This window comes from Rhyacophila brunnea, unplaced genomic scaffold, assembly GCF_057557595.1.
Source record: "Rhyacophila brunnea isolate RB1 unplaced genomic scaffold, BYU_Rbru_1.0 scaffold_15, whole genome shotgun sequence".
Classification (NCBI taxonomy): Eukaryota; Metazoa; Arthropoda; class Insecta; order Trichoptera; family Rhyacophilidae; genus Rhyacophila; species Rhyacophila brunnea.
In genome coordinates, this window is record NW_028232806.1 from 37,065,151 (window position 1) to 37,092,639 (window position 27,489).

The 27,489-nt window shown below is 32.4% G+C and overlaps 1 protein-coding gene across 1 annotated transcript in view; it reads left to right on the forward strand.

Annotated features, from left to right (window-relative positions):
* LOC147075289 (multiple PDZ domain protein-like) overlaps nt 1–27,489 on the forward strand; it is a 665,568-nt gene that overhangs the window by 620,730 nt on the left and 17,349 nt on the right. Inside the window, exon 26 of the mRNA XM_085942916.1 lies at nt 26,465–26,512. Coding sequence (XP_085799042.1) covers nt 26,465–26,512 — 48 coding nt within the window. The remainder of the gene's footprint in view (nt 1–26,464; nt 26,513–27,489) is intronic.

Consider the following 27,489-nt stretch of genomic DNA (forward strand, 5'->3'; position numbering starts at 1 on the left):
TTGAACAGAGTTATTACCCTCCCAATTGGCATCACCAATGGCAGGTTGGTTCTGCACCTTGGGAGAATAAACAACTGATGGTCTCTATTTCTTAGATAGTTATCAGGGACACACAAGTCAATACTACCAATAATGGCAGAGTTCTCATTCACACCACGTATAAGTCGAAAAAAATACGTGGCCAAATATTGATATATTCTAGCACTTAAACTACAGTATGTAAGCATACCTAAGAGAAAGTCAGTTGGATAAAGCCACGGATATTATCCATATAACCTCAACTAAAGGAGTCTCAAAAATTTCTTTTACACTCGCTCCACCATAAGGTCACATGTCAACTGATGCGGGGCCCAAACAATCGACCCACTCTCAAGCCGGCTTCTCACTAAGGAATTATAAAGAATTTTTAATACAGTATCATCTGAAAAGACCCGGGAAGTACGCAAGACGAAGCCCAACATTTGTAGTCTGCTGATGTACTTATTTATTTTGGTAATTAAAAAAAATATATAATATAAGTATCAGTGGCGAAGACGGTTATTTGAAGCCTACCTTCTTAAGAAAAATATTTTTTAATTGGATATTGACTTATATATATAATCATTTGATTATATATTCTATAAAATGATTTATTTTGCCAACGAGAGATGCCGTATGTGTAAGCATGTATTACACAGATGTATTACAGCGCGCCATCTCTCTTGACGTAAATAAAGGTCGGATTATGTTTCAAATAATTTTAAATTTTTTTCATATGGACTTGATGTCACGTAGCTCTGCCCAGTCTATCGAATTGTATGAACCATGGTAAGCTCCGATTGCAGAACCTAAAACTAAATAATTAATAATTAAATAATTTAAAAAAATAATTTTTGTGGTGTTTAATCGAATATTAATAAATATAGACTGTTTTTAAAAATAAAAAGAACTTTTATCTAATAATTTTTGATGTGTATAAATGTTTTGAAAAAATACGTAATTTAAACTGATCGCTTAATTCTATGTCGTCAGTGAGTTTTTGATGTTTTATTAAATTGGTGTGGTTGTCATTAGTGTGTACCTATTCATTAGTAGTAATATCGTATTATCTTCTTATTTCTCGTAAGTATACTTGACAAGTAGTGTTTTCTTTTTATCAGATCTCCACAGCCTACCTCTTTCCAAAAGTCACCCTTCGCCACTAATAAGTATGATGATTTTCCTTTAATCATCATTTATAGGGTCCTTTTTTAAAACTTCTGGCTATCAAATTTTCTGTATCAAAATCACATTAGAATTGTTCTCCCTTGCAATCAACTGCATACCCATTCAAATCTTTTCTGTATTTCTACATCAGTAGTTCTCAACTAATTATGTCACGATTTATTTTCTGTCAAACATTAATAAATGTGTTATTATTTCAAGCAACACATTTTACTTTAACTTTTGGGAAGTGAGATGATATGAGGAGCAGGCAGGGTAGGTTGATTTGACTCTCAAATGAATAACTCAGAATTTGGTGCGTGAATGAAATGAACTCTGGTTTTATTATCTTTTTCCAAATAAATATTAAGTTAATTATTACAGATTATAATTTAGCGGAATGAAATTACGAGTATGCGTTCTGATGAATTGCGAGTTGATCGGGCGAAGCGAAATGATAACCTTACGGTTAAATCTTTGATGACTGAATGACTTTGTTGCTTTCTTCTACTGAGTGTTTTATATTGATTCGATACAATAGAAAATACTGCCATCAACTACTTGAATATTTTTTGGTAATCATGCTTATGAGGTTTATTGTGCAATGCATGATTCGTTTCGTAAATTATAAATAATTGATTTTAATTTGAACAATTATGCAGTTTTTATAATTGCATACGATTGATTTCATACAAACAACTTTTGTGCATATCACATAGCATTATTTCTTAATTTGCGATATTATTGATTAATTGAATTATTATATTATTTTGCTAAATTAGCTTTCTGTTGAAATTTGATTGACTCACATAAATCGCTTGTTTTGCAATTTTAACAATATTATGTTGCAAGATACATTGTAGTTATAAATTAATGTTTTCCTGCCAAGTCATGCTGGGTGGTAGGGTATTCACCCCTACAAACTTTTCACACTTTTCGAGATGCACACGTATCTCAGTTTGGTAGACACTTCCATCGATAATAATATAAGTATTTAAATTAAGCCATGCCTACTGGCATCTATGACAGTTATATAAGATATTTTCGCGGCGGAAATGTAAATTTTTTAAATTAATTAAAAATAAAATAAAGTTTTTCTTCTCCCGATGCGCCAACAAAGTATGGCTCCTAAAGATGGAAGTGTAAAGCTTTTGATTGTGCTTAAGTATATAAATTTGATATTTGGTCGCTCGAATATGGTTACGGAACCTTGCAGTATGCACTCATCTTCTTCTTTTTTGACCATGTCCGATTCTATTAGGATCATATTATGAGAATACACAGAGTCGAGTTTTGTAATAACAGATTTTTGTTTTTACGATAAATGAATGTTAGCCACTTACTCAGCCTATTTCGTCCATGCTCTGACTCCAAACACAAATAAAAAAAAAACAATATGTATTTGCCAAGCCCAGGATTCGAACCTCGGACACACGACATTTAAGCCAGCGGTATTTATACCAGGCATGAATATAATAAAATCGCATTGTGAAATTGCATGCATCATTGCTAGTAAATAAAAATATCATAATTAACATAATAAAATAATATCTCGCAAATTATTAAAATTTATAGAGGTGTACATTGCGACGTATATATCAGGTATTCTACGTCACAACGCTGCATGCGCTGACACTTTTACGCCACGTGATTTTTACACCCTGATACTATCACGTCAGGTGCACTTTGCCTGTTTACTTGTCATATCAGATACTATATTATCTCTGGCACTATTGAGAGGAATTAAAAGCTTTTTATCTGTTGCTACTCCACACAATACGTCATATACATTTGAAATAATGCTCTTCGTCTGCTTCCGCAAAGGTTTAGGCAGGCACATGCTAAGCAGGGTGTTGGGGGCACCCAGGGGGCGGCAGTTTTTAATGGGCGGCAATATACAAATATCATGTTAATGTGTCTAAAGTGACATTGTTCAAAGGACGCCGAATCAAAGAAACAACGAAAAATATCTTTTAACATTGGTACATAATAATATTCCTTTTTATATGTTTAAAATGTCCTCAGATCTACCACTTATGACAATACATTAAAGTTGTATACAAATATACTAAAAAGCATTCTCTCGAAGTCTCAATAACGATTCAATGTATACCATAGGAAAATTGCGTGCGTCTCAATTTTCATTCATGTTATTAAACAGTATAACATAATTGTTGTTGTTATTTTGTGTAATATAAATATTTTGATGAGAATAAAAAATGATTTTGCTTATTTTTAGTAATATATATTTAGGTAATATTATGTTCCCATTTTTTTTAAATATTTTTTTAATATTCGGGGGCGGTCCTAGATTTAGTTATTTTATCGTTGATAAAAATCGACGCGATTTCGAACATACACTGCATTATAGGTGTTGGGAATATAGTAACCGTGAATTTAAATGCGGTGGCGAGTTTTAGTTCCAGAAACGACCGGGATGACGTAGAAGACTTGATATAAAAGTAGCATCGTTCTTTAGTCATACTATGTCGCCACGGAAGGCGGTATACAAAATCTCAGTCTTGAAGGTGACTTATTACATCTAAGTAATAGTTAAAGACAATTGCGCCGCAGGCTACTTCTTACTGTAGGTAAATTTTAGCTTTGTTTTTTGTATCTTATATATCATTAAATTAATTTATCTCTGTTAAGTTTCCTTGCCTTTCTTTCCCACGGTACTTTTTATTAAATTACGTCTTTCAATAAATTCAGTTAAGCTCACTTGAGAGTGTGGCGATCTCAGTCTTGGGAATCTGCTCCTGATGCATTCATAGGCGTAAAAAATCTGCTGATGGATGGAGGGGTCTATGTTTGTATTGTAGGTACATGGGTATATGGTTGCTACATCAGTCCCGTGCAGCTTCGTTTTGGGACGAGGACGTGTGACATTAAAATCTTTTCATTCTGGCACGTTCATAGCGTCATGGAAGGCGGCCGTGCACAAATCGCGACTGATTATATCATGATGGGTGGAGATGGGTAACTGAAATCATTGTAAAGTAAATACAAAACAATGATTCGGTTGGTCGATGGTGTGCGTGCGGATGTTTACCCTTACTAGTGCTACTAATTACCTGGCAGCCGATGTACTTATTAGCGCTGATGACGGTATACGTCTTCGCACGCATACAATACACGAACCGAATCATTGTTTTGTTTTTACTGTAAGTACATGGATCAAATTTATAATAAAAGTTCTTTACCACAATTTTCAAGATTAAATGTTTTAACATTTTTTACATTTGTTTATCGTGGGATTTAAATTTTAATCTTACCTAAGTTTCCATATCACGTATGTATTCGAATTATCTTCCGTGTTATAAATAACATATTTTAACCACAGTTATTTCATGCTTCGGTAAATTTACACTACTATAAAATAATGTAATTCAGTAATATAATATGAATTGAATAATAAAATAATAATATATTATTCGTTGCGTTGTTGCACCTGTCACGTGTCTGGCGCGTTTTCTTGTTATCGGCGGAATATTCAATTTTTCGAGGACGAACAGTATCGCCATTTGGAAAAAATAAATATTCTTTGACTCACCGCCATTTCAACAAATAAAATTGAATTATTATTCATTATTGCGAAAACTACAGAACATTTTTTATTTTACGTGTTTAGTTCATTCAGCCGCAGTCATTGGGTTTTTCGCAATGGAATTTTCCTGACAATATATTAAATATTAATTATTGTAGCAAATTAAATAAAAACAATTATCTAGAAAAACAAAGACGCAACGATTCACTGTCATCTTTAGATTAATAAAACCTGAGCATAACTTTTTGCACAAGCAACGAGTGGTCCACTTTTCAGCTGTCAAAATCAGATCCCAGATTGCTTGACATATTAATTCGCCATATCTCGTTTCGAATTGAATTATAAAAAAATTCCAAACCAAATATATTAACTATCAGTGTTATATTAAATAATATAAATTCCTGTTATTCCTCAGCTGTCAGAGTCAGTCTAGTCCTTCACACAAAAACCGGTGGTATTATCGATTTCCAAAAAATATGTAGCATTGATCTATGCATTACATTTGTAGAAGGTGTGTTAATGCTAGTGTATTATTTATCATTCAACTCATTTATAAGTGAACACGAGAGACGCGTCAGTATGAACACTCTATAGACAATGACAGGTCATCCATAGACAACGGGAGGGGCGGAAAGGTAGGACCAGTCGTGAATGTATCGGCTTTCTCTTCAGTCGGCAATGAACGGCTACAACAAACTCTAGTAACAGCAGCATTGTCGTACGGGGCTGATACAAGGACCCTGTGTTTATTTATTTATTTAAAAAAGACACATTAAGCACATAACAAATTATTAATTCAAGACGTTCACAACATGACTTTTAGAATAAAAAGTACAAGTAAACCAACTAGAGGAAAAAGAAAGCAAAAAATAATTTTATAGAAAAAAAACAACAATAATTAAAAAAAAAATACAAATTAAACAATAAAATAGAATAGAATTTTAAAAACAAAATCTCTAGGAGTGCATTGACCAACCGCACAACCCTCACTATTGGTGCCCCTGGTGAGCCTGACATGAGGAAACAGGTCATGGCGTCTACGCATGTATTTGACGGGTGCATAAAAATTCAAATTTTACAGAATATCGGGATTGGAAACTATACCATTCCACTCCTACTGGAAACTAGTAGTGTTGGTTCAAAAATATTCTTGGGAAATTCTGTAAAAATAGACTATGTGGACGACTGTTAATTATTTAACTCCATTAATGCCGTTTATCGCTACGTTCTTATTAATATACCCCGCGCAGGTATACCGCGCCGACTGGCTATTACATTTCCTACTGTGGTGAACGGGGGGTCGCATCAATGTTTGGTGTTCATTTTTATTGATAACATTAATCATGAACTGTGCGATGAGCTCGGGATATCGACAAGATATTTGGAAGCAATCTTGAAGCGGTCAGGGTTCACTTCAATAAGTAGCACAATTAATAATAAGTATTAGGGTAAATTAAAACTGACTATAAACAAAGCTGCCTAAAATTAATTGTTTGTTCATAGTTAGGTATATAATTTTACCTTCCTATTAGAAAATCTTAAAAAAATATATTTTGCCACAGAAAGGGAATTGATCCCGCATCTATTGGATTCCGACCAACGTACTTAATTACAACGGGCAACGGACCAATTAAGTCATCCATCCCGTACCTACCCAATTGTGACAAAAACAACTGAAGCGTTATCGGTTTTTGTGGTTTGAATACTAGACGGTATCAGGATCTCTTCAAATGTTTAGTTTTAACGTAGGTAGGTACTTACACTTGCTAATATATTTTTTTTAATAACTGCACTACAAGATTTAAGAATGTAGCATTCGTTATCGATTATTATATAATAATATAAATAGTTAAATTGTTTTTTTTCTACCTGTTTATTACAATCGTTTCACTGGGATGTTTTCATTTTTACAACGTTTTTATTAGCTCATATTCTTGTTTGTCCGGTGGTTGTTTATCCAGTACAAATCTTGCAATCGATTTTTAACTAACTTCCCGACTAGCTAGACATTTGAAACTTTTAGAATATATCAGAACACGATGCCAATGCACTCTTTTAATACTTTTACCCATCTTTAAGTAGAATTGAATTCATTTTCAGTTAATTCAGTTTTGTATGAAAAGTTATTTCGGAAGAAATCCGTAATCCAATCCACTATTATCGGTTGTTAAGGGGTGGTCCTAGCAACTAAATTATTAATATATACTTGCGTTACTGTGGAAATCAAAATGAAATGTCAAAATGACATTTCAGTATTCTATATTTGTTTGTTTGTTTGTTTTTTATTTACTCGTATATTTATCAAGTATTTTGAGCATATTGAGCATAATAATTGAACAGAAAATTTAAAAACGTATATAAAAAATTCTTTTTATCTTATAATTATTTATGTGATAAAACTATTTCCCAATGGCATATTTAACATGTTTGTTTGGTTACAATAATATGTCACTTGTATGACAATATTTGTGTGAAAGAAAATTGATTGAAGCATTCAAGCCGATTCACAAATGGCAGAATAGTATTAAAGCCGAATGAAAGTTTCATCTTTTCTTTGTCTGTTGTCTATTGCCAATTATTATCCGTGGTATTAAAATGTCATAAACTACTGTCCAAGAACAAGATCTCGTCGATAACCGGAAGTCGCTGTAGTCGCATATGGAAGACTTCTCAGTGACGTGCCTACCTGTCATGGCGGCAACGCGAGTTTAAATAATGTATCAGCTCTCTTTTTAGATGCGTCTCCTTTTCTTCTTCGCAATAAACCAAAAGTTTACTAATAATAATTTTAATATCACTCCTGATCGTTGTACATATATATATTTTTATTATTACAAGCAAATTACGTAAATTGATAGATGAATGATAGGGGCGTACCCTAGGGGCGGCAGGTTATATGAAAGTATGGTGAAGCAGGCAAGTATGGTGAAAATATATGGTGAGGCAGGCTGATAATCAATTTGCGGCAAAGTTTCCACGTTAAGATTATATTATATGGGTACGTTATAATGACCAAAATAAATCGGTGATGCCCTGTATTTTTTTCATCGCGTCGCTATTTCTCGTAAGTTGTCGGCTATTAATTGTTGGCCTGCTTCATTCACTTGTATGAGAGAGACGATTACTTTCCCCTCTTTTTATTTAATACCTCTATGGGCGTACCTCATTTGAAACGGAAGTACGATTAACGCATATGAGGGGCTTGTTAGTTCACAGTTTTAACACGTAGACAAGAAGTTCTTGTTCGACAATATGATTATAATATACATATAGTCAAATATCATTAAAGAAAGAACAGTTGGGAAAATTTCTACCGATAGACAAGGTAATCATTGGATTGATAGAAGATAATAATATATAACAAAATATATTGAATATCCGTATCCTAAACCATTTTCAGAAGTTTTCAATAAAATAACCAAAAGTAATGAGGAACATTGAAGGTGATAATATGAAAAAAACTAAATACAATATTATTTTAATGGAGTTAATGAAATTATGACGAAGTTCATACAGACGGTGTGCTCATAGTGGTGAGAGAAATTATCAGTTTATCGGTGTGTGTTTTTTGTGAAATATTGGAAATACGAGAAGAATTCAAAATGATTTTCGCACGGGCCGTCACCAAAATTATACATTTAAAGATTGCTTGTCTAAGCGTCAATAATGTAAGTAAATCAGCCATTTTTTACAAATCTCGTTTCTCATCAATTCTATTCTATCTTCATAACAACTCCCTAACAACCTACTTCTGAAAAAGTGACTTATCTCCTTCGGGCATATTTTTTTTTGAACTTCTTCTGGCATCAAAACTGCTTGCTTCTTTCTGACATATCTTTTTACCTATTAACTTCCGTAACTCATGACATCTCATGGCTTTAAATTGTTTACTTCATTATCATCATAATCATCATCAGTAGGGCGTCAACGTGGAGTGAATCTTATATTCCTTCAAAAACTCTCTCCACATACTATATTTCTTGAGACTTGCATTTGGTTTTTGGGCTTTTTACTCTGGGAAACGTTCCCTATTAGTTAAACCTAATCATGTACGGTATACTTAGAGTGGCGTTCGCATTCGTATAACTAACCATATAATTACAATGTTTTATGACCAGCGCCCGAAATATAAATATTTACGAACATATTATGTATATTATAATATTATTCTATACTTATACCTGTGTATATATTATAAAAATAAGTGTTTTGTTATATGGCCTATCTACTTCTGATGGTCAATTATTTTCCATGAGACGGAGCGATGATTTTGGGGATTTCAATATGCTTCCCCCGTCGGGGCTATGCTAATCCTGAAAAAGATTTAAAAACACTTTAGACTATACAAAACAAATATCTTAAAATAATCACAGATGCCCTTGGTTTGTCCGCAATACCACTCTTCATAGAGACTTGAACGTAGAAACTATTTACGACCACGTCTTGAAACTTTCTAAAAAATATACAGCTCCATGATAGCAGACTTACCAAATAAGTCGATCACAGATCTAAACAATTACGATCCAGCCATCCCCACCAAATTTTTGAGAGCACAAACAATATTTCTCTTAAAGCCCCTTAGTCTATATATTATATATATTTATTTTTTCCTACAGTAGGAGAAAAAAGAGAGACCATTTAGTTCCCTCTCCATCTGCATAGATATAAAAATAAAATATTGTGTAGTGCTCACTCCATCAATTCAAAGGAGAAACAACTGTATAATCTCTATTTTCTCCTGTTATTTTTTTCATTCTTCCTCAGACCCATAACGAACGGTCTTGAGGTTATTCGTTAATAGGTATACAAACAGTACTATTTACTTTGGTGCCTCATTCATAGTATACCAATATACAATAGAATAGACTACTATATTTCTTGATAATGTCCTCTTCAACGAGCTTTATAAATCAGAGAAAGAAGTAGGCAACCCAAAAACTGTCGCTATCTGTAAGTGTGTCTAACTTCAGGTAGGCTTTGATCAAATATCCAGTATCAAAACTGACAGTAATCTATCACATTCTCTTATTGTCATTCTTCAATTTGAAGAAACTTTATTATATTTGGCTGACAACACTGTGGCGTTATAGATTGAACAATAACACTTGTCACTATCATAAATAAATAATTAGTTTACCATTCGTCGTGAAAATTATTAGTTTTGGGCACCCATTGTCGAACTGTGCAAAAAAAATCGGTGTGTGTACTTATGTACGCGCGTTAGAAGTTATACTTCTTTGGCGTAACAAAACTTGTGATAACCCAAATTCTCCGACTAGCTCTTAATTATCTTGTTAAATTACACACTGAAGAAAAAGGGCCGCTCATTGGAGCGCCGTTGGTTTATTTCCATACACTTTTACTTATAGTACTAAATTATATAATTAGTTCTCGTTAATTTTTTTTTTAAGTAACAACTGTCACTCTGACGTTTACTCGTTTGTTTACGTAAGGAATTGCAAATGGCCGACAATATAGAATATAGTCATATGTACCGAAATATGACTATATTCTAAAACATTAGAGCGAGAGGTTTAAAAGAATACTATTTTATGTAATAAAAATACTTTATGCAGTCATCAAATGTTTAAAATAAATATAAAGGATAATAAGGCTTCAAAATTGTATAAATAGATTATCTACAACGTTTAAGGTATGTCCAGGATCATGCTTTGAAAATAGAACAAAAGCTCTATTTTGACCTACGCTGAGCATGTCCCCCCTTCAGTGAAATTATATTTTATTAGAATTGAAAGTTTCTGAATGAATACGCTTTTCAGTTTTGCGTTTCAATTCTTGTAATAAGATCGACAAAAATTCTTCCCGAGATCGAGGTGCTGGACATGCCTGCCCTACACAAACAGTAGTCTCCAATAACTCCATTTAGTAATCGAATTTTCGGCGTGCCTCTTCTTCTGCACCATATTGGACTGCTCGACTTACTTTCTTTACCAGTTCATTGACATTCATGCAAAGCACATGGCGTGATTCAACTTTTTTTTAAATTATTAAATTCTTAGATTGTTTGCACACTATTCATACAGACCAGCTTTTTTACCGCGCTATATAATATATTTTGATTCTCTTCTTTTTTTAACTAGTTTATGTTTGATCACTACTTTTCCAGTTTCATTTTTTAACCTTCTCCAACAACTCAATAATTTGTATTGACAATTCGGTTTAGATTAAGGGGGGACATGCTCGTCGAAGGTCAAAATTGAGTTTTTATTGTATTTTCAAACCATGATTCTGGACACTCCTTAAACGTTGTAGATAATCTATTTATATAATTTTGAAGCCTTATTATCCTTTATAGTTATTTTGAACATTTGATGACTGCATAAAGTATTTTTGTTACATAAAATAGTATTCTTTTAAACCTCTCGCTCTAATGTTTTAGAATATAGTCATATTTCGGTACATATCTGTACAGCGGTGTTAAGATTTTTACATTTATTAATTTTTAAACGCATTTATGAAACCATTAGTATAATTTATTACGAGATAATTTTTGTAAAATATTCACGATAAAAAATTATATTGATAATCTCTGTGATCCCAAATTTGACAAGAATTAGGCATTTTATTATTCAAAAAATCGGCAAGATTAACACATTTGAAGATGATTTTAAAGATATTTATTATAAGCTATGTCTTTGATCATTCAAGTGTGATAAACATCTTATGAATAATGATTGCTTTATAATAATTATTGACCTAAGAATAAGGTAGTGTTTTTTTGAAATACGCCATTTCTTTTGTCATTCCCCAGTAGTTAAGCTACAACATACGGCCGTAGCCATAAATTGACAAACTATAATTAAAGTAAAGAGTAAAATTATGTTAACGCGCGTGTTTGAACATGTACCTAACTGAATTTTTTTTAATTTTTTTTTTAACGGTACATGTTCAAACACGCGCGTCAATATTATTTTACTCCCTACTTCAATTATAGTTTGTCAATTTATGGCTACGGCCGTATGTTGTAGCTTAACCACTGGGGAATGACAAAAGAAATGGCGTATTTCAAAAAAACACTACCTTATTCTTAGGTCAATAATTATTATAAAGCAATCATTATTCATAAGACGTTTATCACACTTGAATGGTCAAAGACATAGCTTATAATAAGTATCTTTAAAATTATCTTCAAATGTGTTAATCTTGCCGATTTTTTGAATAATAAAATGCCTAATTCTTGTCAAATTTGGGATCACAGAGATTATCAATATAATTTTTTATCGTTAATATTTTACAAAAATTATCTCGTAATAAATTATACTAATGGTTTTATAAATGCGTTTAAAAATTAATAAACGTAAAAAATTTTAACACCGCTGCACAGCTATGTACCGAAATATGACTATATTCTAAAACATTAGAGCGAGAGGTTTAAAAGAATACTATTTTATGTAACAAAAATACTTTATGTAGTCATCAAATGTTCAAAATAACTATAAAAGATAATAAGGCTTCAAAATTATATAAATAGATTATCTACAACGTTTAAGGAGTGTCCAGAGTCATGGTTTGAAAATACAATAAAAACTCAATTTTGACCTTCGACGAGCATGTCCCCCCTTAAATAATAACATTTGGTTCAAATAGACTTTACCTCCATCACATTGGTTCTACAATCTCGCGTGGATGTTAAATGCTTCCTAAAGAATTATCTATTTTACTCATTTAATTTATGGGAATATTGTTGCACTAAATTTCGTAGCCACTTGCAGCAATAGTGTGTATTTTAAACTATCGTGATAATAACTGTTTACACCTAAAAGACTGTCTCTCCAATCTCATTCTTCAAGAGTGAGCGAGACGCGATGTTGTCATTGTATGGTACTATTAATTGACAGGTAGTGAAAATTGGTTAATCTCAAAATTCGTTCGTAGTACTTTTTTTGCCGGCAGGTTCGCCACTATTGTTCTACTGCGCAGGCGTAGATTGAAAAATTCTCAACTGTCGCATACAAATTCAGAAGCTTCCAAACTTTTTTGATTCATGCATGCAATCTTGCAACCGCAGGATAATACATGTTTAAACGTACATTTTCTTGTTACGGCCGCGATAGTACGTACTGTTAGCAGTAAATCCATACACGTGTAAACGGGGTATTATTCTGAGTTTATCATGTTCCAATCCGTATTTTTTTTCTTTTAAACCAAGTTGCTTTCTACAATTATTATTTGTAAGTTTTACGTAGGTTATAAAGCTTAAAGCTTTATCAGTGGTACTCGTATAATCGGTGTATGGATTGTTATTGTATTGTCTATTCCAGTTAAATTATTATAAGACCACTATTATACATATAAGTTCTCGAATGTTTGACTATACCACACTACAGTTAAAATAAAGTTCGCACATTTGACGTATGCGGGCCCAAGCGAGACAAGCCGGGTCGACGCCTTTCGCACCTTATTTTGACTCTAGCATAAGATACTAACAAATTTAAATAAATTATTCTCAACATATAATTATAGTTATATATTTAAAAAGGGTACTGTGTTAATTTAAATAGTATTTAATACCTACAAAAGAAAAATAAATATATTATCTAAAACTCAACAAAAAATGGTGCTAATGAAGAGAAGAGAAGGGAGCATTTTGCGAAGAACTGGATCCTGGTTCACCCAGAGAAAAGTAAGTGAATAGGGCTCATTTATTCATATTAATGCTTATTGTATCGTATATCAATATTTTCATTCTCTTGTGCATTTTTACTCAAGTTAATCAACCATTATTTTTACTTGTATAGGGCATATTATTATGGTCTACTTAATATAGTATTATTACGAAGATTGACTGTTATCCATTTTCTGTACCCTTGTAGCAGTGGTGAAGGGTGGAGTTAGGCTGTTAAGAACCGACATAAATAGTGCACATTATACTTTGTCAGTCATACGTATTTGTTTTTATTGAACTAAGACCACAATTATTTCCAGATGGACTTGGTTAATTTTAAAAAAAAGCAATTTAACCCAGCGAAACCAAGCCATAATAGATAATAGTCAAAAAATACTCGTCTATCTATAGAATATCTAAAATTATGCAATTAAATCATAAATACATTTGAATATTTTATAGATAGAATAATATTTTTTTCTATTATAGTTTGGTTAGGCAGGGCTTAAAGAATTTAAAAAAATTAACCAAAAATATGTGTAATATGTATCCTTAATCCAATGAAAACAAATAAATATGAATGAAAAAGTGTGCACAATTTTGTTGTATCGCCCAAAATACACCAAAACTATTATGGTTTGGTTATGCAGGGCTTAATTGATTTTTAAAAACTAACCGATACCATCTGTAAATTATTGTAGTATTGGTTCAATAAAAACAAAAACGTGTGACTAACAAAGTTTAATGTGCACTATTTATGGCGGATCTTGACAGCCTACCTCCACCCTTCGCTACTGCCATCTTTACCTGAATGTTTATTAAAAATACAATATGCCCGTCTATGGAATTCCAGCTTACTACCCATCAGATCTGAGACCAGGCGTTCTAGCGTGTGCTAAGCAGTGGGCGTAGGCTTTATAATCTCCTATATATTATTATCCTAAGAGATTTTGGAAAATACGTCAACTTTTTTATTTAAATACCACTTTGTTGATTATTAAAGGAATCCACTTCAATTTTTGGAGTCCCGAATCTACTTCCATTTGAATCGGGCACAATCTGATAAAACTCGACACAATCACAGATACTATCGTTTTTAAATCGCGTTTTACATCCGTCACCATACATTTTCGCATCTTGCTGTCCGTGTACCGCAAATCGATTATAATGTCGCTTAATTCTTTCTATATAATCAATATTGCAAAATATCTAAATTAATATTCCACAAAATTATTCAAATCTGTAAGTAGGACATTGGCGTGCTACAAGAAATAAATACATCTTTCCTCACTAATTACTACGAAAATATAATCTAAAACCATGTCACTGCTTTTTATCTGTCAAACTGAAATATATGATTGATTTTCAATTGTTTTCGCCTATAACAAGTTCATTTGACGTTTCAGAATTCAAATTTAGAATTTGCAGAAACAATCGAAAAATGTGACATTTCTATTAGCATGTTAAATAATCAATTTCAATCAAGACATTTTTATTGTAAGATGTGTATTCTATTAATTAATAACAAATTTGATTTTTTTAAATACTTCTTTGTGGCTGTTCACGAACTCCTTTTTATTGAATAATTAGGCTACTAATTTTGATAGATTACAATATAGTCATATTAAGTTGCCATTGCAAACAATGAAATAAATTAATACGAATTGTTATAGTTAACAAAATTTGTGATATTATATAATATCTACCTATTTTTACCATCCTTATCATCATCAATCTGGACCTATCCACTGCTGGATGAAGGCCTCCTCAGCCTTATTATACTCCTTACTTACACATGAATTATTATATTTATCAAAATCAGTGATATTATACTATCTACCTATCTATATTTATAATGCCATTATTACCACGAGCCTTAATAAATCCACTGCTGGATGACGGCCTCTCTACGTTGATTGTATTCTTGATAGTCTTGAATTTCATCATCGTCATCAATCCACTGCTGGATGAAGGGTTTGTTTTAACGAATTTGTGATATTATACTTATTTCTATCATCCTTATCATCATCGACCTGAACCAATCTACTGCTGGATAAAGGCCTCCCATAGCCTGATTATACTCCTTTCTGTCATATGAATTGCTGTATTTATCAAAATTGGTGATATTATATTATATCTATTTATATTATATCATGAGCCTGAATTAATCCACTGATGGATGAAGGGTTCCGCAACCTGATTCTACTACTATAGGTTTAACGAATTTGTGATATTATACCTATTTCTATCGTCCTTATCATCATCCACCTGAACCAATCCACTGCTGTATAAAGGCCTCCCTAGCCTGATTCTACTCTTTTATGTCATTTGAATTACTGTATTTATCAAAATTGGTGATATTATATTATATCTATTTATATTATATCATGAGCCTGAATCAATGCACTGATGGATGAAGGCCTTTCTAATTTGTTTGTATTTCTGTCAGTCATACGGTCATATGAATTGCTATATTTATCAAAATTGCTGATATTATATTCACCCATTCATAATATTGTCATTATCATCATCAACCAAGATCAATCCACTGTTGGATGAAGGTTATCCCAACCTAATTCTACTCTTCTTAGTCATATAAACTGCTATATTTTTTTAAATGTATGATTTTATATACCTGCCCATTTATATCGTCATTATCATCATCAACCTGTATCAATCCACTGCTGGATGAAGGCCTCTTTAAGCTGATTCCACATTTTTAGGTTTTATAAATTCCTGTTTTTATCAGAATTGGTCTATTCCTCTCAGATATAATATGTATTGTTTTATTATTTATTAACATTTGTCTCAATATGAATGTCCCGCACTGGAAAACTATATTAGTTTAGGTTAATTTTGAATTCAAAATTTGATTTTGTAAATATTATTCTATGGCTGCAGGCATTTATTTTTTATAGACAATGAAATAAAACAATGTTTAAATTTGTTTTTTATGCTGCTAACCTTTTTTTAATATGTAAATGGGACCCGAAATAGATTAATATTTTGATATAATGAATCGCTTTTTAAGATAATCACATATTATTGCTGTATATTCAAACGAATGAGATGTATAATTATTTATCATATTTAAATGCACATACCTACACATATATTGTATTAAAATTAAAATGTCATTGGTAGCAATCGGCGATTCTGCTAGGCCTAGCAGCCTGAAGTGGTGTCAGATGATATTGTGAAGGCCAGACTCCAGAATAGACTACGCATACGACTCCAAAGTTGTATGGCAGTGACGACATGCAAATCGTAAAACTGACAAATCAGCGAAATGTCAAACTGTCTAACGTGAATGAAAATCCATCGCGAAGAGAAAACTATGGCACCGTCTATACATACTTTACAATTATATTAAAATCCAACACCATGTCATTATAACGAAAAGCTGTCTGCAAGACCTAGCGAGACAGACTGGCGAGAGCCAGCTGGCTCAGCTAGTATAAATTGTTACCAACATAATAATACAATATCGCCAAGGTTGTGGGTGATGTAGTATTGTTTTTAGGGATTACTTTGTTATAAAATAATATTAGATAAAAGACATGAATCAATAAGTAAGTTAAAAATTGACCAAATTCCCACAGTAATAATATGTGTTATTGTTAAGTATTATTACAAGGAATGTTTTTATATAAATAAATAAGAGATATCTTCAGAATAAGTAAGTACTGAATAGACTAAGTTTATTCTGTAAATTTAAGAACTAGCTATATTTCTACAATATTATATTGTGGATGTATTGTGATGTTAATATTTTATGATGGTTCCATTGCACACCTGCTTATAGGCGATCTAGATTTTCTCACAGTGACCCTTTTCCATGGGAATATTGCAAGTGACTTCTTCGTAGTGTCGTGTTTTCAATAGCTACAATGTTTCGCTCCAGAAGTTGACGAAGGCAACACAATTTTCGTAGGATTTCGTCGAAATTGCAACTTACTGGGCAAGCCTTCCACGAAAATGGGTGCTCCATGCTTTGCATGTCACCGCACTCGCAGGTTTGGTCACCATGATGTCTCAGATGCACTCTACCATGGTTCTCAGTCTGTTTAGGTCTTTCCATGTACGGTACTAAGGACTGGCTTCGGTTGGGAGATGATATGATGGCTTTACCCAATCTTTGAGACCCTCAGAAGCTAGGTTCGCCTTCCATGCCAATTAATTAGTCTATCTTCTTCGGGTGGGACGGTCAGAGGTATGGTTGTCGCCATAAAACTTTTCTGGATTTTAGCCTTGTTTTTCACATTTGATACCCATGACGTATCTCGGATCCCTCTCTTGGGCTGCCTTTTCAACATGGGCTACGGTTTGGCGTCGGTTGGGGGGGGGGAGGATTCCTGAAAGCACGCGAACTTTGGTGACAGGCGTATGTTTCAAGCACCCCGTCACGATCCGACAGGTTTACACATTTCTCGTGTGCGTAGACTTGTGCCATACCGAGTTGCATAGTGCAAGGGCTAAGACCCTGAGTGCGTGTGGTTGAGCTCCCCACGTATTGCCGCTTAGCTTTCTCAAGATACTGTTCCTCACAAGATTCAGCATTCAACCACACATGTAGTCAATGTAATGAGGACTTTTGTACCAAACTCATAGCGCTAAGTTATGTTAAATACCTGTTTTACGATAATTGAAGGGTTGAAAGTCTATAGGGTCTAAGTGCCAAAAATGTAAAACTGAGATACTCGTATAACAAAAAAAAGAATAAAAATAATACATATTATATGAAAACCTACATGTTTATTTTTTCAAAGTTACAAAAGAACATCAGTATTGTATGATAAGTTTACATAATTACTCTAAAGATAAAATAAACAAAGAAAAAATAAAATATTTAAACATGGACAATATTGAAACGTTCTATGTAGAGAGGTATGTATGGGCACATAGTCCCCGCTCATATTTCAATGTATTTGTGCGACAAAAATGGTAGAGTTAGGAACTTAGACCCTTCAGAATATCATTGTATTGAAGTAAAAAACTTGTTATAGAATTGTTTGGCACTTAGACCCTATAGACTTTCAACCCTTAAATTGTCAAATAATTCAATCCTACAAAGTATGTTAATAAGATAAACTAGTTAATTACTCATATTGGATGATTATAACAGCCTGGTTAAACCACGATATAACAACTCCAATATAACAGACCGCTTGATTTTACCATGTTTTTTATTAGCTCGTATTCTTGTTTCTCCCGTACAGATTTTTTCTTGTTTGTCCAAGATTTTTAACTAACTTCCCGACTAGCTAGACATTTGAAACTTTTATAATATATTAGAACACGACGGGAATGCATTTTTTTAATACTTTTGGCCATCTTTAAGCAGAATTGAATTCATTTTCAGTTAATTCTGTTTTGTATGTTTCGGAAAAAAATCGTTAAAAGTAATATTTAGTAGTCACTATTATTGGTTGCTAAGTGGGTCCTAGCAACTAAATTATTAATATATACGTGCGTTACTATGGGAATCAATGTGAAATGTCAAAATGACATTTCAGTATTCTATATTTATTAATACATAGAATTGTATATATTATATTATACGATTCAACAGAAAATTTAAAAACGTGGTAAGTATAGAAAAGGTTCTTTTTATCTTGTAATTATTTAAATTTAACGGAGAGGCATTTGTCGGTTTTCAATCGAACGTTGCTTGTTCGAAAACGACACGAAAAATGAAATATAAAAATTGTTTCGGTCAAGTATTCCCAAATACAAAACTACATCGCCTCAACTTGACTCAAAACCATTGATATACTACTGAATGAATCATATGCTTATTAAAATGACGCCCGATTTTCAGCGACTCGGCCAGTGTTAAAACTTACTGTTTTAATATCAGCGGACTTGACTCGATATAAGCTCACTTAATATTTGTTTCGAAAACGACCTGGCAATAATTATGAGTAAGCCCGATCTAGCTTGCATCTTACTCTAACTAATAGTCAGCACATGACGACTTGCTCTGTCCGCTCAGACATGATTTTTTGGTAGCTTGCAAGCTTTGGGTTGCAGAAACCCTTAGGGTCACTATTCCAAGAACGCAAATTTAGTTTTACAGCCAGGGCAATACGGGTGAAATTCGGAAATCCATGTTAACGGTCTTAACGCATTATACCCACAAGGAAATATTATAAGACGATATTCGTAATATCTTTTGTGGTACATTTTTAAAAAGATACTTGTATGGGAACTCCTCATCTAGTAGTATATCAATGCTCAAAACATTACTTTTTATCAGGTTCGCGTAATTTTATAAATAACAGCATTAACAGTGCGGTACTTCAACCTATTTTTTATTTTAAAATCTCTATTCAAGGTCTATGAAGAAGCTGTAAATATTATAGTCTTAAAACAATATTTAAAATCCTAGTCACTGTTATCACTGTTACGAGTATCAGTTGTGGGCACTTTTGGTTTACTTTTAACCAAATATTTAGTCAGTGACGAAACAAAAAATACTGAGCTCTCGATTCTCCCTAAAGAGCTCCGCAAATGTTGACTACTTTGGAAGTGATAACGCCGCGAGAGTTTGACAACCACCGGAATATGAGCGTTATTATGACACGACAAATTTATTTCAATTACAAGTTATTTATTTAAACTTTTCAAGTTATACTTCTTTTGGGGCGTTTGGTAGAGAGTGAAATTGAGAACTGCGCGTGCACACCGTTACGAAAGTGCGCGACAGTATTAAGTTAGCTGCGAATCGGTCAGCTGTATACAAACACAGGTTTTATAGTAGAATTGTTCCGTTGCCTAGGCAACGAATTTATTATTGTCGGCTATTTGCAATTCATTACGTAAAAAAACTATTAAACGTCAGAGTGACAGTTGTTACTTTAAAAATAAAAACAACGGGAAATAATTATATAATTCAGTAATATAAATTAAAGTGTATAGAAATAAACAAGAAAAATCTTGAGTGTGTAATTTAACAAGATAATAAAGAGCTAGTCGAAGAATCGAGTTCTAGGTTATCACAAGTTTTTTTTTTGTTTTGTTACGCTAAAGAAGTATAACTTCTAATACGCGTACATAAGTACACACACCGATTTTTTGTGTTTCTTTCTGTTAAGTGTGTTTGCTGCTTGCTGTCTTCTTGTAAAGTATAAACTGACAAAAATTGTGTTTTATTTAGACATGAATTTTATGTTAGTGCTTCGAGTATGTTTACTATATCAGGTTGGACGGTCTTTAATAAGCGACCATATATTTCCGATACAACATTTCGCGTTAAAGTGTGATACGGCGAACTGCATACGTACAAGTTTCCGGACACGATTATCAACTGCAATCGAAGAAAGCAGCGATTGCAATATATTATATACCTATTATGAAGTCAGCCTATGAACCCGGAATCTTCCAATAGGCAACATGTGCCTCGTACCCATAGCGACCGATTGGCTTTTTTAATGTTAATGATAAATTGAATATAATGTCAAAAATCGTTGTCGATAGCTGAGTTATTCAAAGTTTATCTATTATCTGCACAGAGTTCAAAAGCTGACAGTAACGAGAGATAACAAAATCACCTTGATTTTGCCAGTTGACAGGCCCCCTCTCAATATTGTATTATCTACATATTATTGATACTCATTTTAACAATAATAATTCTTATTCATTTATTACTATGTTACGCCCGTATGATTTTTACTGCGTACTCTATTTATTTTTACGGTAACATATTTCATCATTGTCGCTAGGGATTGCAATACCGGTATTCCAGTATTTATCAATACCGAAATACCGGTTTTAAAAATCCAAAATACCGAAATTTTCGGTATTAAGCAACCATACTCGTTTACGTTTTTGACGATGAATTTGATGTTATTTTACAAGAAATGAAAATATAATTAATATTAAATTCTACAGGTTTTTAAAAGGTTTGTCGATAGCTATTTCGGTTGTGACACCATTATCAAGACTATTCAGATAGGCAGTTTGCCTTTGCTTAAATACTATACGTATATATAGAGACAGAATACATTTTCTTATTCGTTCAAACAATATTATGACTTTGTATACTTATTATTAATTGTAATATTATTAATACTTTAAAACCCTTAAAACCCAACCCCATTAAAAATCCACTTAGGGTTTTCAAAGTATTAATAATATTACAATTAATAATAAGTATACAAAGTATAATATTGTTTGAACGAATAAGAAAATGTATTCTGTCTCTATCTATACGTATAGTATTTTAGAAAAGTAAACGGCCTATCTGAATAGTCTTGATAATGGTGTCACAACCGAAATAGCTATCGACAAACCTTTTAAAACCCTGTAGAATGTAATATTAATTATATTTTCATTTCTTCTAAAATGGAATTCTGCCAAGTAAATGCTAACTCAATTAATTAATTGATGTTATTTCTTCATTAGTTTTTGCTCTATTTCCTATTCAATTGAATGTATAAGTTATATGCTGATAAAATGCAAAATATTGACATATGTGAAATAACAATAAAACACAATTCATTAAATATACCCAATTATAAAATTGTCTCGATAAATTAACCTACTGATATTATTTCGAAATAACGCACATCCGTGACAAATGTTCGATTATTCTATAATAACATTATTGATGATTGTACAAGTTATGAATTTAAGAAGCTTTGCCTGCAGCCGCGATTATTTACACTTAATGAACTGGCCTTCTCGAGAGCTTTAGTTGAAATTATCAACCTATATTCAAATTATTTGTAAATAATTACAAGATAAAAAGATTTTTTTATATACCACGTTTTTAAATTTTCTGTTGAATTATACAAACTTGACAATTCTATGTATTAATAATTTAAGACAAATAAGGCAATTGTCAAGAAATCTTTTTTTTGCTATTTTGCAACAAACAAACAAATATATAATACTGAAATGTTATATTGATTTTCATAGTAACGCACGTATATATTAATAATTTAGTTGCTAGGATCACCCCCTTAGCAACCAATAATAGTGGATTGGATTACGGATTTCTTCCGAAGTAACTTTTCATACAATTTTCAATCAAAAGTATTATAAGAATGCATTGGCATCGTGTTCTGATATATTCTAAAAGTTTCAAATGTCTAGCTAGTTGGGAAGTTAGTTAAAAATCGATTGCAAGATTTGTACTGGATAAACAACCACCGGACAAATAAGAATACGAGCTAAGGAAAACGTGGTAAAAATCACCAATTCTACAATATTGTGATTAACACATATTTTTAATGTCACCGTAATAAATGTAGATAATATGTAGGTTTTTTTCTATAAAATAATGTTTCAAAGAGATTGTAATAGCTATATATTTACTGATAAGTAGGTACTTGTGTTCGAATACCGGTATTAATACCGGTATTCCATAATAAATACCGAAAAACAGGTAGTGAGATTTTCATTCGGTATTGCAATCCCTAATTGTCACAACACTGATCGATGTAGGCCTCTCCAGTCTCCATCAGAGTTGCCAAATTAAGTGGTGATATTACTGATGTAATTGGCCTTTAATAACTTTGTATAACAGTCGTATTATTTACCATTCTTATGTGTAGTATGAACGATAGATCACTACTTTCATTCATCATCATCATCACAAGTGGCCCAACAACCCTCCAGGGCGGGTTCTAGCCTCCTTTAAGAATTTCCTCCATATACCCCTACCCGTGGCAAAGGGTGGAGGTAGGCTGTTAAGATCCGTCATAAATAGTGCACACTAAACTTTGTCAGTCATACGTATTTGTTTTCATTGAAATAAGACTACAATTTACAGATGGTGTTGGTTAGTTTGTAAAATTAAATTAAACCCTTTAAAAACCAAACCATAATAGATAATAGTCATAAAGACTCGTCTATCTATAAAGTATCTAAAATTATGTTATTAAATCATACATAACTTTAGATATTTTATAGATAGAGTTATATTTTTTATCTATTATAGTTTTGGTTTAGGCAGGTTTAATGAATTTAAAAAAAATATGTATTCTTAATACAAAGAAAACAAATAAGTATGAATGAAAAAGTATCAACAATTTTGTCGTTTCGCCCAAATATACCAAAACTATTATGGTTTGGTTTAGACAGGGTTTAATTGATTTTTAAAAACTAATCGACACCATTTGTAAACTGTAGTCTTAATTCAAGAAAAACAAATACGTATGACTAACAAAGTTTAATATGCACTATTTATGACGGATCTTAACAGTCTTCCTCCACCCTTCGCTACTTCCTCTACCATGGGCTAGTATCCTCCATATGTCTGCGCCAGCCGGTCTATCATCTCCGTTGACACCGATCAAACACCGGAGTCTGGGCCTGCAAAACTGACCTCTGAAAGTCCGGTCTAGTATTCATGATTCCATTCTTGCTACATAGCCCACCCATTCTATTTACATTACAGCAATAAATGATGTGTGAAAATAGATAGTAAACTTACAATCAATTAGATTTAATATAAAACAAATAATTAGGAAGTATCAAAACACTTTAAGGCTATACTTCAGTTGAGGCATGGTCAAAAAAGATCGTGACTAGGCGATGTGCAAATGACGCGAGCCGAACGAAATATAATTTGTCATAAAAATTCAACACGCGTCCATTAAATGTTATGTTACTGTTATATTAGTAAGAATAATAATATATTCATTGGCATGTTTTTTTTTTAAGTAAATGGGTAACGTTTTTTAGTCATCTTTACACGATTTAAGAGTATATTCCTCCGACGCCATCACAAAACAAATTGACGTGCTTACACCTCGACAGTCGGTCTCCAATTGGCGACGAGTGAAAAATTTCGTCCTACCTACTGTTGAAAATTATTGCCGTTTCACTTATATATGCTCTTAATCCTTGGAATACCTGAAATTCAAATGTTTTTCACTTCTCTAGCAGTTTAATTAAAATATGTATTTCCAATGTATTTAAAATAATTAGGCAAACCTGATTTTTTAATGAATATTTATAATCGTAGTACATAATAATGAGCATTATTTCAACGGTATTTCCATCGGCCATCGCTTACATTACGAAAATTAAACATTTATTCTACAGGACCGCATCTATCGCAAGGGCAATGTAGGATTTTTATTTATTATAACTAGAGACCGGATTATATGCAACGTAAAAAGCTTGAAAATGCTTAAGGTGACGCATCAGTGAAACGCCAAATAATTTTCAACTGTACGCGCGACGAAATTTTGGACTCGCTGCCATTCAGTGAGAGAATGTTGACCCAGGAACACGTCACTTTGCTGCGTGATGGCGACGGGTCAATTAATTCTAAAATCGTGTAAAGATGACTAAAAACGTTACCCATTTACTTTTAAAAGAAAACATGTCAATGAATATATCATTATTGTTACTAATAGAACAATAAACAGAACATAAAATGGACGTATGTTGGATTTATATGACAAATAATATTTCGTTTGACAGGCGTCATTTTCACCCGCCACCCGCAATCCGCGCATCGCCTAGCAACGATCTTTTTAGACCGTGCCTCAACTAATGCATGGCCTTAAGAGCATTCTTCAGTGAAACGGCAAATAATTTTCAACTATAGGTGCGACGAAATTTTGGACTGGCTGGCAATCGTAAAACGATAGTCGAGCTGTGAACACGTCAATTTGTTTTGTGATGGCGTCGGGGGAATTAATTCTTACATCGTGTAAAGATGACTAAAAAACGTTACCCATTTACTTGAAAAAGAAAACATGTCAATTATTATATTATTATTATTACAAATAGAACAATAAACATAACACTAAATGGACGCATGTTGAATTTTTATGACAAATTATGTTTTGTTCTGCACGCGTCGTTTGCACATTCTTCACGTCACGCAGTCACGATCGTTTTAGACCGTGCCTCAGCTGAAGTATAGCATTAAATTTGCATGAAAAGTGTCAAGATATGCAACATTAAATAATAAAAAATATTAGTTTTTAGTTTTTTATTTCAAAATCAGCATATAATTAGTAAGTGTCGACGATAATTATTAATTGACAATTATTTAACTTTTTCTTGTAACCATTAACAATCAGGTACTGTTCCAAATGTTCGGTAGTAAGATTGTGTCTTCAATCACTCAAAATATTTTTAAAAGTCGAAAAGGACCGTTCCACATCCACTGAAGTAACTGGGCAGTATTTGAATTTGGGTATTATGTTAGCACTTATGGTTTCTGGCAATAGTTCACCCGTCCCATTAATAAAACTATCAATTTGACACAAAGATTCAATGCCTGGGTTATATATAACATGCGTAATTTAATTTCCTAGTTGGAGGAGTACTGCAGTAGGCGAGAGCGATGCGGATCGGTATCGTCCGTCCTTGTCTCGCGTGAGCCTGTGTTTTCTTGGCCTCATAATATTATCTTACCAAAAAATAGACGCGCGGCTATAGGTTTGGCCGGCCATACCTTATAGATAGTACACAATATTGTAAATGTAGCGAAAATATGAAGCGCATACTTTCAAAAGCACCTAAAACGATTATAGGTCGTACTGAGAAAAATGAGCAAAACGATTTTAAGTAGTTTTGAGAAAAATGAGAAAAAATCATATCAGCTATTAAATCTGTGAACTTTATGTATTTATTTTTTAATTCGTTGCATTCTAAAGAGTTTTTTGGCTTTCCATTTTAGCGGTATTTGAAAAGCACACCCAACTACTTTAGCGGGTTTTGAAATTTACCCTAATTTTTGATCATACGTATTGACAAATTTTGGCGTTTTTTAAAATTCAATCTTTGGCCATCATATAGGTCACAAAAATATCCATCTAACTACATATCAAACTCAAAAATGTTCAAAAACCGTTTTAGGGGCTTTGAAACTAGGCGCTTCATATGCATTACTAGATTTTAGGTAACATATGCAATAACCGGTGAGAATGGGTTAAATATACAATTGCATAATATAATCCGGTCTCTAATAATTATAACATCATCATCAGCCTGAATCTATCCACTGCTGGATGAAGGCCTCTTCAAGCTGCTTCCACTTCTCTCCGAACATACTTAACTTTTATTATGTATAGATGTGAATTTGATGTTACCTGTTGATTTTTTAACATATTTCTTTCTTTTATTTTCAGACTGATGAGAATCGGTATTCATCATACAAAAATGTCAGAATCGTCACCATCAAGAAGGTAAGATATATTATATTTTTATTCACCGTAAAAAAATACTTTCATTTGTGACAAAATAGTATAATTAGTAATTACTATGGCTCATCAAAATTTACTCAATAAAAGATAATATTTCAAATTTAATGACATAACATCGTTTCTTGCATAAAAGTTTGTGGTTAAATTTGCAGAATTGATTACGAAACTTATCGAGATAAGTAGTTTTTACTTGAAATTTTAAAAAAAATCCGTGAGTTGTATAGATTTAAAAAAGCGTTGATTTTTATTAAAAAAATATAGGTTGATAGTTAGTAGGTGCTTAAATATCTAATATCGTTAGCGAAAAATCTATTTTACAACGTTTTTATTAGCTCGTATTCTTTTTTGTCGGGTGGTTGTTTGTCCAGTATAAATCTTGCAATCGATTTTTAACTAACTTCCCGACTAGCTAGACATTTGAAACTTTTAGAATATATCAGAACACGATGCCAATGCATTTTTTTAATATTTTTAGCCATCTTTAAGCAGAATTGAATTCATTTTCAGTTAATTCTGTTTTGTATGGAAAGTTATTTAAAAAAAAACCGTAAAAAGTAAAAGACTATTATTGATTGCTAAGGGGGTGGTCCTAGCAACTAAATTATTAATATATACGTGCGTTACTATGGAAATCAAAATGACATTTCAGTATTCTATATTTGTTTGTTTGTTTGTTTTCTATTTACTTCATATCAAGTACAAGTTTGGGCATATTGAGCATAATAATTCAACAGAAAATTTAAAAACGTTGTATATAGTTCTTTTTATCTTGTAATTATTATCTATCAGAATAATAAATTTACTGTCAAAGTGATATTACATAATTTATTACACGACTGTTATTTAATTTTTGAAAGTCATGATGTTTGAAATAATTAACACAATTTTATTATTATTATAACGTATCTGTGTTAAATAATTTTAATACGAAATTTCGTTTTTGGGAATAGCACGGAGAT